At 34.9% G+C, this 18941-nt stretch overlaps 1 protein-coding gene across 1 annotated transcript in view; it reads left to right on the top strand.

The window, feature by feature from the left end:
* tmem132e (transmembrane protein 132E) overlaps positions 1–18941 on the top strand; it is a 476081-nt gene that overhangs the window by 384772 nt on the left and 72368 nt on the right. The window contains exon 3 of the mRNA XM_073839570.1: positions 18706–18843. Within this exon, the coding sequence (XP_073695671.1) occupies positions 18706–18843 (138 nt within the window). The remainder of the gene's footprint in view (positions 1–18705; positions 18844–18941) is intronic.

The raw sequence follows: 18941 nt of genomic DNA, 5'->3' as shown, positions 1-18941 counted from the left end.
TGTCTTTTCATTTCTTTTCTTTGTTTTGTTTCAGATTATAGAATTATACAAGATATACAGAATTATTCAAGATCTCTTTATTTTTGTTTTGTGTTTTATAATTATTTAGGTCTTTTTATTTCTTGTTTTGTTTTTTGTTTTGATTTGCTTTTCTGTTTTGTGTTTTAATTTGTTTTTGTTCTTTGCGTTTCTGTTTAGTGTTTTGTTTTGTTTTCTGTTTCAGATGAAAGAAACACATGATTATTGTCTTTTTTTTCTTTTCTTTGTTTTGTTTCAGATCAAAGAATTATAGATCTCTTTATTTTTGTTTTGTTTTTTTATCCTTTTTGAGGTCTTTTTATTTATTTATTTTTTTTCCAAATTAAATTTTTTTTTTTATCCTTTTTGAGGTCTTTTTATTTATTTTTATTTTTTCCAAATTAAAAAAAAAAATACATAAAAATGAGATCTCTTTAATATCTTAGTTATTTATTTTAGGACAATAACAAGATCAAATAAAGCGTAAACTAGACTTTGTGCTGATTTTTCCTGAGAAAAACACCCAGTAATTTTACATTTTGCCTACAGCGTTACAGAATAGACCTCAATAATTTCTTTGCTTAGAATTGCTGAAATGCCAAAGTCTGTACATCACCATGCTCCGTATATCTAAATGCTACATATCTATATATAGTCTATACTATATATACTTTGTTAACAGTTGTCTTCAAATTTTAGGAGAAACGTAGTTAATACCCCTGAAACATAAACATTAGGTTTACTGAGCTATAAAAGAGCAACCTCTGAGCAATAAAATGTTGCTTTAAGCATACACAAAGTCCACATGAGTTCAAATAACAGTGGTGCAGAGTCATCACTGCATCATTGCTGTGGGCTGATTAGACCAGAGCTACCAAAAAAAACACAAACATAAGCAGAGACAGCAGCAGCGGAGAGAATGTTTGTGTATATGTATGTGGGTGTGCATGCATTTGTGCACATTGCCAATGCATTTGTGCATCCATACGTGAAAGCAAAAGAGAGGAGGGACAAAATGAGGAGACAGGAACTGATGCACAACGGTTTAAGCAGTGCCAGGGGAAGAAGATTAGGATAGAGGTGACCATGAGGACAGCTCAGTATATTAAACAGAAGAACGGGCATGTGGGGGTGAGCCAAAGATCAAAGAGGGTAGTAGTCTTTGAGCCTGCTCAATTATGTACTTGTTTTGTTTCCATGTATAATTTCTCTTTCTTTTTGGAATATTTTTTCCTGAACTAACAAAACAAAGCAGAATTTAAATGAAGAAACCATGACCTAACTTGACACCTGAGCTCTGAAAATAGTTCCAGAAAACAATTAACTGCATTTTAACAGAACCTAGGCGTGCTAAATGTAGACAACACAATTATCCTGCCTTCAAGATACTCAGTTTTGACTAAATTAGAGAATGAGTCTAAATATTTTCAGTTCCTGAATTCCTGTTTATTAAAGCCAAGTATGAATCTCATCAAGTTTGTGTTTTTTTTACAGCAGAACATAACCAGTCATAACTAGTCATATCACATGACTTTTCCTCATTCATTCGAAATTACCCTCCACCAAACTCACCATGCCTCATGCTTTAGGAGGTTAAAAGTCAATTGGCTCAGGGGAGGCGAGAGAGATGCGGACTCCCGCTGTAACTTTACCTGCTGGTGTCGCTAATGTTTCTTTAGAAAAAAGAGTGATTTATACACTTTTCGTAATATTGGCATTACTTCATTTGCTGTCTCTTTCTTTACTGTTCCTACAAATGAAAGTGCCAAAAGGCCTAAATGTTTTCTCAGAGTTCCCTCCTTTGGCACAGTGGCAGAATGTGGACAAAAAAAATTCTGAAATCCATCTGTGAGACACTACATATTATTCTTATAGAAATTCATGGTTTTGCACTCTACATTTATGTCATGGTGTTTAAAATGGAAAAATCTGTCTCTGGCCTGACTTTAGTCATTAGGGTGCTGACCAAAGTAGAGAATGAATGTAAATATTTTCCGTTCCTCAATTCATATCTTTAAAGCCAAGTATGAATCTCATCAAGTTAGTGTTTTTAAGCATTATAAAATAATAAATAAAGTTAATAACTCAAGGCAGTAACAATTTGAACAATATATTTTATTGTGAACTTACGTTCAGCTATTCTTTTTATTAGTTACTTTTAACTTTTTTTGGATCATCAGTCATCAAAGCTCTGTAAATATTGGTCACAGACCAGGCAGATTTACTTTAAATTTCATCAGCTGATTACTCACTAAAAACTCCCACAGATCATGTTTTCATGCCATTTTAAGACTTATTTTGATGCAACAAAATGGTCATATCTTAGTATTCCCATTAACGTCATTATATTGTTAATTCAGACTGATATGCATACATGGAATGCACTCAAACACAAGAGGCGGTATTCATTGCATGAACCAATCACAGTCGATCATATCTCGTCATATCCAATCATATTGCTATGTAGTCATAGTCTTCTCTCAGTGACTTTCCCCCATTTGTTCTGTTAAAATACAATGGGCTCAAGGGAGGCGAGAGAGATGGAGATTCCCGCTGTAACTTTACATGCTGGTGTCACTGATTTATACACTTTTTACTTTTATATTTTGTAATATTGCCATCAATTCATTTGCTGTCTCTTTTGATACTGTACATATAAATGAAGGCCCAAATGGTTTCTCCGATAGAGTTCCCTCCTTTGGCACAGAATGGCACAATGTGGTTTAAAAAAATTCTAAAATCTAAGTTTTGCACTCTATGGCATGGTGTTTAAAATGGAAAAATCTGACTCTGGCCTTACTGTAGGCATCAAGGAACTGACCTTGTTAAGGAAGTTCAGGACCTTTTGAACTGAAGAAACTGCTGTACTGGAGCCCTTAGTAGCAACAGACCTCCTTCTGGAGAATTAGATTTACTGCACCACACTAAATACAGGAAAGAGGACCAGATGCCCTGTTTCTCCCAGGACAGTTCTGTACATTAGATGCCTTTCACGTGTCCCACCTCATTTGAAATACGGGACAGTATCCGGGAAAACGGGACATCTGGTTGTCCTAGGAGAACAAACAGAATACGACTCCCCAATGTAACACATATTACTTCAACTAGAGTGGCCTACTCATGGATCTGTCTTAACAAGAAATGATTAAGTGGACTTCATCATAAAGCTGGTCCACAAAGAGCCTGTAATGCTCCAGGCGTTGGAAACGGTGAAAGATAGATGCAAAGAGTCTTTCCAAGCACCTCTACAAGGAAAGTAAGGCTTGACTGAGGCACCAGGAAAGCCTAGTGAAAGTTTCATAGAGCATCTGTGCTGTACGCAGTGATTTATTTAGGAGGAAAAGCATGTACGAGCGAAAAATACACGAGAAAGTGTGGGAGCGATGGAAGGAAGAAAGAGATTGGGCAATCGTGGGTGGTGAAAGATAGTGGTCTGAATGTAATAACTATTGATGTGTGGTAAGAAGTGGAATGGAAAGAGAGACAGAGAGCGAGAGATGTGCCTGCTCTCACAGTCAAGATGTGCCGTTTTGTTGCATTTGTCATGAGGAGTTAATGAGAAAAGGCTCTAGTGTTAGTGCTGTATAAACACACCTCAGTTGGTTTGACATCCTGACATAAAGATCTCAATAGTTTGGCAGGCGATATATGAATGTATTTTCACATGCAAATGAATAACAAATATAGTTTTACAGTTAAACTTTTCAACCTGATCTCATGACGAAAACGTACCTGCGGGAACTTTTCCGCAAGATGCGAAATATATTTGTTTTCCCCCTGGAACAGTTGTACGTACATATGGTACATTTTATGTGATGTCGGTTTTGTACTTTTCACTTCAGATCTGACTTGAAATATCCGGTGAGTGGCACTATAACTCTAATGCTTCGTGACGTTTTAAAATAACATACCATCTGCACTACACCTAAACCTAATCTGATAGTGTGGACAAAAGCAAATGTGACGTAAAAACGCAGCTTGTTTTTCGATTTCTCATCTTTTAGATCTTTCATCATGAGTCATGTTTTTCACAGGATTTGTACCCAAGGATTCCGCTTCCTAAGTCAAATTTTGTGCCGGCTGATATACTGAGCAGCTTGTTACGTCTGGAAAGTGAAACATATGGAGCTGTAATCATAACTGTATTCGAAAACAATTACAAGTGCTTGCATATTTTGCATTTTGTGAAAAAGTTCCCACACGTTTTCGTCATGAGATCAGGTTTTTAATCTAATAAACCGACTGTAATGGGCATGTGAGATAAGCCAATAATAGAATTAAAAAATGTTAAATAATAAAAATGCAGTTCATGCATATAAACATTTGAATACACCTTCTATGATGGTAATAATTTATGAATTATTTAAATTAATTTGCATGTTTCATGACACTTTAAAAGTGAGTGGCGCTAAAGGTTAGTGCTCTATAGTAATACTGTGCCATCTGCACTAAATCCAACAGTGTTACCAAAAGCAAACATGACTTTGCTGAAGCTAACATGCCATTTTCAATTGTTTCTAAGAAGAAAGCTCTTTAATCATTACTGTTTCATTGGACTTTAAATTGCAATGCTGTACTAGGTGAGCTACCGAGCAAGTTTACTATGTTAGAAAAGCCATGAAGCTGGTTATGTGATGTAAAAATATATTAGTTTAGATATTGTGCAGTATGGTAAAAGTGTTTTGGGGCCATATACAATTCTTTGTGCAAGGAACCGCACAAAAATATTTTCATTAATCACTAATTTGACCATGTAATCATAGTTTGTGTGAAAAGGAATTTAAACTGTTGGTGTTTCCCACCATTTACTTGTGTATATATAGGTACAATAAATATTTATCAAAACTTCACCGCTTATTAAAATTTGCATGAATTAATGAATTAGTAATTCTTTTTTTTAATATCTGAAAATGACGACCTGATCTCATGATGAAAACTTACCTGTGGGAACAATTTTTTTACAACAGCAAGTAATCTTTTTTATACAGTTATGATTACAGCTGTTGACCCTCGCCAGATTACTACCCCCCTAGTATTGGCAGGTTTAGGGTTAGGTGTGGAAGAAGGGTTAGGATTAGGCAATCATGTAGCGATGATAATAATTTGGCATGGAATTGGATTTAGGATGCAAAATCCTTGGGTACTAATCCCATGAAAAACATGACTCACGATGAAAGAGCTAATAGATGAGAAATCGAAAAACAAGCTCAAACTAGCATTACCTCACATTCACTTTTGTTCATACTATTGGGTAGGTTTAGATGTAGTGCAGATGGTTTGTTATTTTAAAATGTCAGGAAGCAGTAAAGTAATAGTGCCTCTTAACGGACATTTCAAGTCAGAACTGCGGTAACACGTACAAAACCAACGTCACATAAAACCATACCTACGTTCATCAGTTTCGGGGGAAAAAAGCAAACACTTTTTTTCTCTACTCAGTGGACATTTCACATTGAATATGTCACGAAACGTACATAGCGGTACGTATTTCGCATCTTGCGAAAAAGTTCCCACAGGTATGTTTTTGTCATGAGATCAGGTTGGAAAATAACGATGGTGTAAGGAAATATTATTACTATTTAAAAAGAATAATTTAGTTTTTACATTTACACTATTATTTGTCATTGACCCAGATAAGCTTTTGTTTCAAGTAGTGGTCAATAAAAGGTTCTCAGAAGTTAAAAGCTTCTCTTTCACTCTTTGTCTTTCTTTGTCCTCTGTCGCTTTTTCGTCTGTCCTGTTACACTGTTGACTCTCTTATTGTCTTTGACACTGATTCAATTTTGAAAAGAAATGGGAAGAGAGTGAATGGAAAGGAGAGAGATAGTGGTATTTTGCTGCATTTGTCATGAGGAGTTAATTAGAAAAGGCTCTTGTGCTAGTTTTTTGTCACCACACCATAGAGGCTTGATCCACTTGAAAGGCTCAAGTGCCAATAAGATGTATGAGTGTTTTTCTGTGTAGTCCTTGCCGGAATTACATTTTCAAATTTCACGTTACACTTTTTTTTCCCACTCTGTACACCTTTATTTTCATCTTTCTCTTTCAGGCACTCTTTCAAAGTATGCGTTCCAAACCCCTGTGGCAAACATTGCTGCAAATTTGCCATGTTCACATGCAAATTAGATTTGTGGCAACAGTTTGCCTTCAATTTACTTCACTTTAACAATTGGTTAAACCTTACAATTTCAAGGTCGCACATTCACAATCCTTTTTAACTACTAAAGTGTCTTCTGTAATTACAAGAGATGAAGTTTTGTCTCATAGAGAGGTCAGTACAGGGCTGTCAAAAGCCTCTCTTACGGTCGCTCTCGCTTGGCTCTCAGTTGCTTTCTTATGTGTCCTGTTAAACTGTTGGTTCTCTTATTGTTTGTGACACTGATTCAGTGTTGAAAAGAAACTGATATTTGGTTGATCTTCAGAAGCACTCGGCCTGACATTTATCCTCCCATCAAATTAATTTATTGCGTCAGTCTCTCCGTTTTGAAAGTGAGGCCGGAGAAAGAGAGAGATCAGGGCTGAAAGGACGGATGCTTGTGAAAATGTTAGCAAATGTAGATGAAAAATCTCTTAGAACTCGCGCAAAACTCAGATCTGATTAGTATACTTAATCCCAGTGTATGTCCTCCTGTGGCTTCCACTGCCATCAGATCTGTCCCAGCATACCATGCATTTAGACAGGCTGATTCGATGACAGATCTGTCCTTGACATTAAATGAGACTGAGACACTGGACATTTACGTCCAAGTTTATGTACTTCCACACTAGAAGCGAGCAGATTAGAAAAGTGTTCATTAGTGTTGATTTTGTTTAAAAAAAACGAGGACAAACATGTTTGTTGGCGAGCTTTTTTCCGACAACTAAAATTAGATAATGACGAGATGATAATACGGTCCAGTAAGCGTCAGTGAGTTTAAAAGACTAAGACGACATTTAAAAATGGCTGACAAAATTAGCACTAGTGCTCATGAGTGTGTGGTATGTCATAAAATTTATACCACAGACCTCACGTTTCCTAATATTTTAGTTACAGCTGAGGTCAAAAGTTTACATACACCGTGCGGAATCTGCTAAATGTTAATATTTTAACAAATTAAGAGGGATCATACAAAATGCATGGTATTTTTTATTTAGTATTGACCTGAATAAGATATTTCACATAAAAGATGCTTACATACAGTCGACAAGAGAAAATGATAGTTGAATTTATAAAAAATTACCCCGTTCAAAAGTTTACATACACTTGATTCTTAATACTGTGTTGTTACCTGATTGATCCACAGCTGTTTTTTTTTTTTTGTTTTTTTTTTGTTTTTTGTGATAGTTGTGAGTGCCTTGTTTGTCCTGAACAGTTAAACTGCCCTCTATTCTTCAGAAAAATCCTTCAGGTCCCACAAATTCAGCATTTTTTTTCCCAGCATTTTTGTGTCTTTGAACCCTTTTTAACAATGACTGTATGATTTTAAGATCTATCTTTTCACACTGAGGACGACTGAGGGACTCATATGCAACTATCACAAAAGATTTAAACACTTACTGATGCTTCAGAAGGAAACACGATGCATTAAGAGCTTTGAATTTGAAGATCAGGGTGAATTTAACTTATTTTGTCTTCTGGAAAACCATGTAAGTATCTTCTGAAGGGCAGTACAAAAAATATATATATAATATTTAGGCAAAATAAGAAAAATGTACACATCCTCATTCTGTTCAAAAGTTTTCACCCCTGACTCTTAATGCATATTTTTTTCTTATGGAGCATCAGTGATTGTTTGAACAATCATACAGTCATTGTTGGAAAGGGTTCAAAGACACAACAATTCTGAAAAGTTTTTTTCTGAAGAACAGCAGGCAGTTTAACTGTTCAGGACAAACAAGGGACTCTCACTAAACAAAAAAACACAGCTGTGGATCTTTGGAGCTGTGGTGACCAGATATGCAGTTTTTCAAGGTCACCATAATAATTCATTAAAAAAGTCACTGTTTGGACTTTTAACTACAGTCTCTTATCATTTTTGGTTCCGAATAGATAACAATGCAAAATTGGAAAGTGTGTCTTCGATGCAAGTTAGTGATACTTACCATTTCCTTCAGCAAATCATATTCCAATACATTTGGTTGCCATAACAATAACATGCTTGCTACTGCTCCCTGCAGTCCTCTCAGTGTAAGCAACATTAGCAGGGTAGCCAAGCTGAGAAAATGGCCAAACAAAAAGCTTTGAATTAGATTTAAATTTTTGGATTCTGATCTTGTGAATCTTTTGTGATATTTATTATTATGAAATATGTCAGTGAGTCTTTACTTCCTCTTGTAAATGGGTTTGGCTTTTGTCTTTATTTTTGCATAAAACAGCGGGGAGGTACAGAAATAGGGCTTAAAAACACTTGGCTAAGACTAAAGACATGACACTTATATAATAACCACCAACAGCACTATAATTTTCACACATTTTCTCTGTGAAATAAACTAATAATCTTTTGGAACTATTGTCATTTCAGACGTCCCAAAATTTTACGGTGACCTCATGTGTGCCCCGCTGTCATGCCAAATCCTAACTGGATTATGTGTGAAAATTTAAATAGGATATGGAAATTATGTACAATATGATACGGAATCAGGCCAGTCGTCAATGTTATGCCAAGATATCAGGCTAATTGGTTAGCACTATGCTAAACTATCAAGGTAATCGCAACCTCACTAAATGTGAGCTACCTAAGAAAGAGAAATGGTTATATAAGGAAAAAAGGAACAAGTGGTGAGAACTGACACGGAAGAGAAGGTTGAACCATTGATGTCACATTGACTATTTTATAGATGTCCTTACTACCTTTTTGGGCCTTGAACATGTTAGTTGTGTTGCTGTCTATGCAGGATGAGAAAGCATTCAGATTCAATCAAAAATATCTTAAAGGTGCCATAGAATGCATTGAGAGAATATTTTAAATTGTTCTCTGATATCTACATAGAAGGTATATGGCATAGGAAAGGGCAAAAAATCTCCAGAAATGGTTTTACAGGTCCATTTACAACCTAGGATTTGCCCCTAGAATGAAATGCTGTGTTATTTGGAAGCTTCATGAATATTAATGAGCTCCGCTCTGATTGGCTGTTTCACAGAGCTCAATAGCTCGCACATGGATAAAAATATATTTTTAATTAGGAGCTCTAGCCGCTTTTAATATGCGGTTTGTTGAATCTGCCGTTTGGAATCGCGGATATTTTAGTGTGATTACTGTGATCCCATGTGCTCTGTGTAAAGTTACAATGCAGAGGGAGTGCTTCCTACCACACAAGTTGAGCTGCTCCTCAGTGATTCTCAAGATCTGTAAATCATTCGCCATCATCAGCGCAGTTATTTCTCCATCATTCACCATCATCAGCGCAGTCATCTCTCTGTTTATGTGGTAAGTGAAATCCTATGTATTGCAATGTAACAGGCTAGCACTAGCATTAAGCTAACCATGTCCCTTCAGTGGCTTGCCTTGTTTAACTGATGTGCTGACGTTAGTGATGATTGGGCGATGCAAATATTGGAGGCGTAACTATTAACGATCTCGGTGATGTTGCGTAACAGTCTGTTATGTTGGAATTGACCTATTTTTCGGTGGTCTTTTGCAAATACTAGATTTATATAAGAAGGAGGAAACGATGGTGTTTGAGACTCATGGTATGTCATGTCCATGTACTGAACTGTTATTATTTAACTATGCCAAGGTAAATTCAGTTTTCTATTCTATGGCACCTTTAATATATGTCCCAAAGATGAACAAAGGTCTTACAGGTTCGGAACAATTAAATTTTTTATTGTTTATTTTTTTCCCAAGCTGTATAGATTAGATGCATAGGCATTTGTATAGACTATATGCTCTTCCCTTTAAAGAAGGACTTTTATTTTCCACACTTCAAATATATATGAATCATACATGAAGTTACATATCTCAGTTTTGAAGTGGCCAGTGAAATGTCAGCTGCCTGACGAGAGCTGGCTGAGGGTACAAGGGTGATTTTCCTGTTCTTTGCAGCAGTTGGCAGGACTGAGTTCCGCTTGCCTTATCAAATAAATTGGAGAGCCGTTTTTTTTCCCCTATTGCCTCGGCAGAAAAGGTTTTGGCTCACCCGAGGGTCTTCCGCTCATGCCTGCTACTGATGGGAAAACTACTTAGAATAATTGTGTTCCAGGCAGGAGGATTGCGAACCACCACATGGCTCTCTCTCTCTCTCTCCTACACTGTTGCTCAGGGTCTCTCTCTCTCTGTCTTTGCTCCCTGTATCGTTCTGGCTCATTCTCTTTCTTTCTCGGTCTTTCTCTCTGCATTGAGAACACAAGACCTTCCCAGCCTCTAGCAGGAGAAGAAAAGAGGGGGGGGGGGGGGGGGGTGTGGTTAAGTCTTTGCGTCAGCCCTGTAGCAAGGCTTATTATGTAATATCATGGTGACATTGTTATTTTGATTAATTGATAGAGTTTACCCATTGTCTTTATTTATTTATTTATTTTTTGCATTAGGCATCAGTGGCATCAGTAATCTGATGTTTTACATATAGAAGATGTTTACACAATTTACATATAGTCCACAAGAGAAAATAATAGTTGAATTTATAAAAATGACCCCGTTCAAAAGTTTACATATGCTTGATTCTTAATACTGTGTTGTTACCTGAATGATCCACAGCTGTGTTTTTTCACACTTGTTGTTCATGAGTCCCTTGTTTATCCTGAACAGTTAAACTGCCCACTGTTCTTCAGAAAAAATCCTTCAGGTCCCACAAATTTTGTGGTTTTTCAGCATTTTTATGTATTTGAACCCTTTCCAACAATGACTGTATGATTTTGAGATACTTCTTTTCACACTGAGGACAACTGAGGGACTCAAATGCAACTATTACAGAAAGTTCAAATGCTTACTGATGCTTCTGAAGGAAACACAATGCATTAAGAGCTGGGGTGAAAACTTTTGAACAGAATGAAGATGTGTACATTTTTCTTATTTCGCCTAAATATATATATAACACTACAGAAGATATTTACATGTTTTTTTCAGAAGACAAAATAAGATAAATTTACCCTGATGGTCAAATTCTAAAAGTTTTAACCCCCCAGCTTAAAGCATTGTGCTTATTTATTTAGTTTTCATCATTGTTGTATATTTTTGAGATTCACTCAAAATGTAGCCTGCATTTCTTTGCATTGTCATAAAGAATATGAATGGTGTCATATCCCCTTTTATATTTTATCAGACATATAGCATTTTCAAATTGCCTCTGCATTTTTATTTGATATGGTGGAAGTCAAATAGATCGACTAGATATGATCTTATTCTGAATGCCCTTGTGTTGGTAAGTTAAATGGGGTACCATTTTGCTCTGAATATTTGCCTTTCCTCTTTTGATGAATTGTCATCTTTGTGCAAATCCTCGCTGGCAGGTTCAGCCCTGTCTCACTCCGTTCGGAATCTTCTTCCGAAATGACAGAGAAACTCCATAATTCTCTTCAATTCGATGCCAGCGTACCCTCTTTCTGTCTCTCTCCCACATTGTCATTTTTCATTGTGCTTAGTTTAACAGTATTTTGAATAGTGGCAGGTCTTAGCACTCTAAATTGTGCAAAATAAACATCTGCCTCTATAGATCTTTCCAAGTCAATAGTACGAAACAATCACACACAGAGAATAGGTCGGATCATGTGAGCTATTGATGTTTGTCTCAAATGGCCAGTCTAAAGAGCTCAGTCTGGAGTATGTGAATAAAAATAATAGATATGGATAACCGATTTAAAAAACATATTTATTGATTTTATATATGCAATCAATAAATATATTTATATTTCTGTATATCAGTAAACAGATGGATTGATAGCTCTACACCCAAAGCTCACACACTCAAAGGCATTTCAGGCTTAAAGGGGACATTGGATGCAAAATTCACTTTGCTTATAAATGTGTACCACCCTACAGTGATTAAAAATCCATTTACTCCTTTTTAATCCCCCAAAAACCATTGATCATTGATGAATTTTAACCAAAGTATTGTGCAAACATTTCATAAAGACCCTAAAGAATCATACAGACTTGTGGAAAGTGTGAACTAGTGAACATATGGAATACTTGTTGGGGAACAGATGTTATGTAGCACTAAATGGGAGGCAGAACTCATATACATGCAATTATATAGTCTAAAAATACTGATCCAAGACACAATAGACCAGATTTAGGAAGGCGCTGGTGGAACTAATGCTGTCTGACATTGAACCCATCTAGATTTCATTGCCGTTCACAATCACAACAGTGATAGAAATGCAACTTGATCTGTAGATGTGGTGTTTTTAAGAAATAATTAATAATTGTCTGTTTGGACAAGGAGGATTTTTCACATGTGAAGATGTCATTTTAATATTTCAAGGAAAAGGTTCTGGTGACATGCACTAATCTTTGTGTGTTGTGACTCGGATGTGTTTGCCTGCAGACCTCCAGCGATCATTTATTCATGTCAAGTGGCCCTTTCTCTAGTGGAACTAATGGAAAGCCCTGGTTGTACAAATGGGTGGAAAAAAAAAATCTTTGCTGGCCAGATTTAGACATTGAAGAGAGGGGCAGCTTTTGCAGTAATGCAGAGAAAGAGGGAGTGAGTGCCTAATGCCTTAGAGACATGCATCTGCTGACATTTCTCATCCTGCTTGTTTATGTTTTTTTTACGGTAATTTTTATGCTAAGAGACTACGGGGAAGGCTAGAGTTATTCATCACTGCTTGTGTTTCACACTGCTGCTACAGGCAACTTTGGTGTCTGGTCATTGTTCTAGATAGAGAAAGTCAAATCATAGTTTTCTTTGCCGTGAATACATCCTAGATCAGCTCTATAAGCTTTAAGTGTTTTGTTTATGTACAGGCTGTCAAATGACAAATTTCTTTTGAAACATCACTATGTCCTTTCACCACAGAGGACACTTGGAGTTTTCTGAATGGTGTAAGGCCTGCTGTTTCATACAGCATGTACACAGTTGAAATATGAAGACATGTCACTTGTTGTGGAAAATAGTTTCAGAAATTATTCTAATATGCAGATTGTCTGCTCAAGGAATATTTATCCTTATTATCAGTGCTGCAAAGAGTTGGGCTGCTGGATATTTTTGTGGAAACCAACTTTTTGAAAAAGGATCATTAGAAATGTTTTGAAAATGTTGAAATGTAATGCCTTTGCTGTCTTTTTTTTTTTTTTTTTACATTAAATTATAAATATATTTATTGTCACTTTGGATCATTTGAATGTGTCCTGAATGATTAATATATAATATATTATATTTTATATATTTATTATATATTATATTAATATATATATTTAATAATAATAATAAAAATAAAATAAAGTAAAAAATTAAATTAACATTTGGAAAAGAAAGCAAATAAAATCTGATCATTTTATGTGATTATAAACTGCAGTTAGATTAACATGAAACCAACCAACCAATTTTAACTTCCTTAATGTGGCCTATTTCAGGGTATAAAACAGTTTATTCAAAGAAAAATACAGAGTGTAGCATGATAAGTGGTCTATTACACATTTGTGAGAAAAGTTTAAAAAACAGAAGTCTAAAAGCAAAGTTTTTTCAGAAATGGAACATTTTGATGGCAGATTACCCATAAAAAAAAATAAAAAAAAAACCTTTTTAAGAGATTCATACGATGATCTCTTACAGTCAGACTAGCAATGTGAATTATGTGTATTAATTCAGGTTAGTTTGGATTTCATGTTGCTCAAAGTGAACATCATCTTTACTTTAATAATTGTCTTATGGAAAGGACGATATTAAGTTGTTCACATTCATTTAGAAAGTACCATACAAGTTTTTTTTTTGTTTGTTTTCTTTTTTGAGCATGCACTGTTGTACTTTGCTTTGTATGTTCATGTGTTTGAGTCACTTATGCACTATAGTGTACTATCAAGTGCTGATTCATTTCTTTAAAAAAGTTAAAGAACAGCTATTAAAATTGCTCATTTAGTAGCATATGGCCTGAAGACGTAAGACATTTGTTAAATGTGACGGTTGAGTGTGGATTACTGTTAATTAATGTGGACAATGTAAGGCTTTTAAGATAAAGTAATTCAGCGCTATGCTTAATAAATTGAATAATCTAATTGTTGCACGGTACTCTCTATCATCACACAAAGTGATGAGCTTGCCTGCCAGTCATCCAAGCTTTCAGTTCTTTGCTGTGTAATGTGAAGAGCTACATCAAAAATGTGTTATTATCGCTCTTATCTATAAGATATTGTGTTTGATTTGAAAACGAGTACGGCTTTGCTGTTAGACCTGCTTATTTAATATTTTTAAAAGTGCAGTGCAGCCTATGATCATCAAAACTGTGCTTGATGGAGGGGCTGAGGAGGTGAGATAAAGCTCTGTTGGCGGAGTTGTTGAAATGGCCGACTGAAGCTTCTGCTATTGGTCATGGTCTGCTCCTCAAAGCACAGGCCGCTTTTTTATCAGGTAAGTGCAATTCGAAGCAGCAGTTCAAAGAGAAAAGACTGAGTTTTTTAGGTTAACCTGTCTGAGGTTAATCCTGGATACAGTTTCTGCTATCAATGAATGTTTCGTCACGTTACGAGTGTTTGGTCAAGCATTTAGGCTCCTAAAGCACTGCAGAACATCTGTCTTACAGAACTTTCTTGTCTGGTTCTTTGCTAGTTCTTGAATGAAAACAATAATGATTTAATGGTTCGATTTGACTACTCGATTGCAATTTGCTTGTGTCAAGTAACCAGCAAAATTCCGGAAGTGGCGCATTCCACGTACAAGAATCCATGAAACGCATTATTAGACCATTTCCCAAGGCTGCCTGATGTAATAGTCCTATTTAAAAAACAAGCTACAATTAAATTAAATAAATATATATGATGCATATATATGCACTTTATTAATCACATGTGTGTTATTTATTTGTGTCTCAGAGTGGCTCCGTTCACAGTAAATGCTGATCCATATGAACTGTTATCATTTACATATGTGGAGCATCTCAAACTTCATCTCTGCATATTGCTGTGAGTCTGGGTTTATTATAACGTTCATTTGAAAATGCAACATGCTCAATTTCATCAGATTTGTAAGGTACTTCCACACTGAATAAAAAAAGGTTTTTTATCTCAGAATTGCGTGAAACTCGCAATCAAAAAGTCGCGACTGTGAGTTATGAAGTCAGAATTGTTACAGTACTTTCTATCTCTCAATTCTGAGAAATAAAGTCGCAATTGCGTGACATAAACTTGCAGTTGTGAGAAAAAAGTCAGAAATGTGAGATAAAAAGCCACAATTGCCAGTTATAAAGTCAGAATTGTGAGATAAACTTGCAATTGTGAGTTATTAGGTCAGAATATTAAGATAAGAAGCCGCAATTGTGAGTTATAAATTCAGAATTGCAAGGTATAAACTCACAACTGCGAGTTAAGTCGGAATTGTGAGTTAAAAACCACAATTGCGAGTTATAAAGTCAGAATTACATGATATAAACTCGCAATTGTGAGAAAAAGAGTCAGAATGTGAGATATAAACTCACAATTCGGTGAACATACTCTTTATTTTTCTTTATAACTTCATCTTGCAATTGCGAGTTTATATTTCGCAATTCTGACTTTATTTCTCGCCATTTTGAGTTTATATGCAATTCAGAGAAAAAAGTCAGAATTATGAGTTTATATGATGCAATTCAGAGAAAAAAGTCAGAAATATGAGATTTAAACTTGCAATTGCGAGAAAAAACATCATAATTGTGAGTTTATATCTCGCAATTCTGACTTTATTTCTCGCAATTCTGACTTTATAACTCACAATTGAGTTTATATTTCACAATTCTGAGAAAAAAAACTCATAATTGCGATATGTAAACTCGCAATTGCGAGAAAAAAGTCAGTATTGTGAGTATTGTCGCAGTTACGTTTAAAAAAAATTATTCAGTTTCAGAAACAAGCTTCTATGGCTAACTGTTCATCGTAATTTCAAAATAAAAGTTCAAGCCATCACAAGTTTTCATGTTTTGCTTTCCACATATTCAAGAAATTACAGTGGCTTCAGCATTTCTGTTGTAAAGAAATAGATCAAATATTAAAGATTAAGTGGACTTTTTTAATTAAATGTTGTTCGGTCAATATTAAACAAGGATTCAATCGTGCTGTAAAGTTTTTTAATTAATGTCAGGATGTTGGCACACTCTGCAGACCTTTGTTACAATGCATAATGTACATTAGTTATATTGTTTGTATATTACATTATGTATTTTAACAGTTTTGTTCAATAAAACTATATGATTACTTGCTTTTGATAGTTTATTTGAGCTGCTTCTTATTGTCTTTTTGCTATTATATATGTATTTTAAGTAACTTTAACTTTATTGTTCGCTTAGGTCTATTTTTATTACCACAAAAAAAAAAAATGATTATACCTACTCGATTACTCGATTAATCACCAGATAATCGACTCGATTACTAAAATAATTGTTAGTAAACAGCTCTAATGTGAGGCCATACGTTACACCGATTTGATCACGGTTAAGGGAGTTTCAGACACTGCAGCACAGCCTGTTGATATTAAACAATAGCAATAAGAAAAAAACACACCAGTGTTCAAATAACTGAATTAATTAAAAATAATAATCACAGTAAACAATTATTTCAACAAGCGCTATAACAAATAAGCCTCTTTTACTATATTAATCAATTAACTGTAGGCTGTTTAACATCCTAGTTGTTTGTAGTAACTCTTTAATACAAGCGAAAAAATGAAGAATTTACTTAGAATCATTATTTAATTCAGAAATTGCTTACATTTCTTAAATAATTACAGAGAAACTACAACTGACACATTGAAATCTTGAATCTGAACATTTAGCTCATTCAGTCTCTTTTTCTGGTCTTCCATTTTCCCTTCTCATCGTCTTACATGTGTGCTATGAGATATCTGTATAGCTTTGCGACATTGCAGCTGCATGGCTCTTTGGTGCAGCCCGATCTCAAAGCGGCTGATTTTCACACTGATGCTCTAGGTAGATATCAGAGTAAAAACTCAGATAGTGGTCAGTAATCCAAAGGCTCATACATGCATGAGTTACCATGTCTTGTGTCACTGCACCTATTCAAGGTGTTAAGCAGTACACGTATGCTCACAGAACAGCAGCAGCTTCCATCTATTGAAACATAAGCTGCTGGAAACCTGGCACGACTGTGCTGTTTGAAGCTATGGCTTCTCTGAAAGAGCGGGGGTGTGTTCCACAGGGATTTTATCATCGGAATCTGGTTTCGGATCAGAGAAAAGGCTGATGTTTTTGAATTTTAATGGACAGAGGGGAAATGTATGATGAATATGAGCTTTAGTTGTGCATAAATTGATTCACAAAAGATGCGTGGTCTCAGAGGTCATAATGAAGATGCAGAAGCCATGTGTTCTATATGGGAAATAGGATTTGTTTTGAAGCACAGATTTGAAGACTTTCTGTACATGAGTTTCTAAGGGAGTGGATTTATATAACAGTACATTTTTAGTCTTTATTCTTTTTTTCTTTTTTCATTAATGTGATAAATTGATAAAAAGTGATAGTAACTTATATGGTTAAAAAGATTTCTGTTTTGAATAAATACTAATCTTTTTCACGTTTTATTCATCAAAGAATCTTGAAAAAGTATCACAGGTTCCAAAAGATATATTTGGTAGCATGTTTCCAACATTGATAATTCTAATAATAAATCAGCATATTAGAATGTTTTCTGAAGGATCATATGACCTTGAAGACTGGAGTAATGGCTGATGAAAATTCAGCTTTGAATCACAAGAATAAATTGTTTTTTAAAGTATAATAAAATATACTAAATTATTTTATATTGTAATAATATTGTACAATATTACAGTTTTTTTCCTGTATTTTTGATCAAATAAATGCAACCTTGATGAGCATAAGGGATTTAGAGAAAAACATCACAAATCTTACTGATCCTATATTGAATGGCAGTATATATATTTATAAAAAAATTATATTTTATTTTGTTTTATTTTAGCTTTTTTTGTTGTTGTTTTCTTGTTCTAGTTTTGTTGTGACTTTTTTCCTTTCTTTTATTTATAGATTTTTTTGGTTATTGTTTTTGATTTGTTTTGTTTGGTGTTTGGTTTCTTTAATTATTTGATTTTGTTTTATGCTATATTATATTGTTTTGTTTCATTTTGTTTTGTTTTGCTTATATTTTAGTTTGTTTCGTTTTGTTACTGGACATGGTTTATTTTATGTTATTTTACCTTGTTTTAATGTTGTATTGTTGTTTTCTTTTCTTTTTTTTTTTTTGGTGGTTTTTTTTTTTCTTACGCTTTATCTTGTTTTTTGTTTTGTTTTCCACTTAATCTGTCAGTTCAGACCAATGCAGAAAAAAATTGGTTACAAAAATGGAATTTAAATGTTCGTGTCGGTGTAAGCTTATGAATTGGCAGATATTTCTTTGAAATTAAAATGTTTATTATTCTGAATTTTCACACTGAGTATTTGTCTTTAGTGATGTGTGTCATGGCATTAAAACTCTTTATATAATATTTAAGATATTGTAAAGCTAAAACCGAGTCTTCCAAGGTGTCTCTCACCTGCTAAACGCTTATGCATAACTGTCTTGTTAGACTCCAGCCATATATGTTTCTTTAAAACCCTCCGTGTCTCTTTTACAGGGTGAAAGCAAAGAAAGGGGTAAACCTCCTCAGCACTAAGTCGAAGAGTAACCAGTGGAAGGTTGAATGGGATGTGCAGTCCGGAGCCAAACACTCCATTGCAACCGTGGAAGCCAGCAAGATCAAAGGAGTCCCTGGGTAAGTCAGCTTCCCCGCTTTTTGTACACTGATCTAGGAACAGCTTCCCCAATGGGAATCTAAGCAGTGTGTACTGAATGGCAATCTGGTTGCAGATC

Source organism: Garra rufa, chromosome 5 (assembly GCF_049309525.1).
Source record: "Garra rufa chromosome 5, GarRuf1.0, whole genome shotgun sequence".
Lineage (NCBI taxonomy): Eukaryota > Metazoa > Chordata > Actinopteri > Cypriniformes > Cyprinidae > Garra > Garra rufa.
The sequence above is the reverse complement of the archived record's forward strand: the minus strand, read 5'-3'. Positions and strand labels throughout refer to the sequence as shown.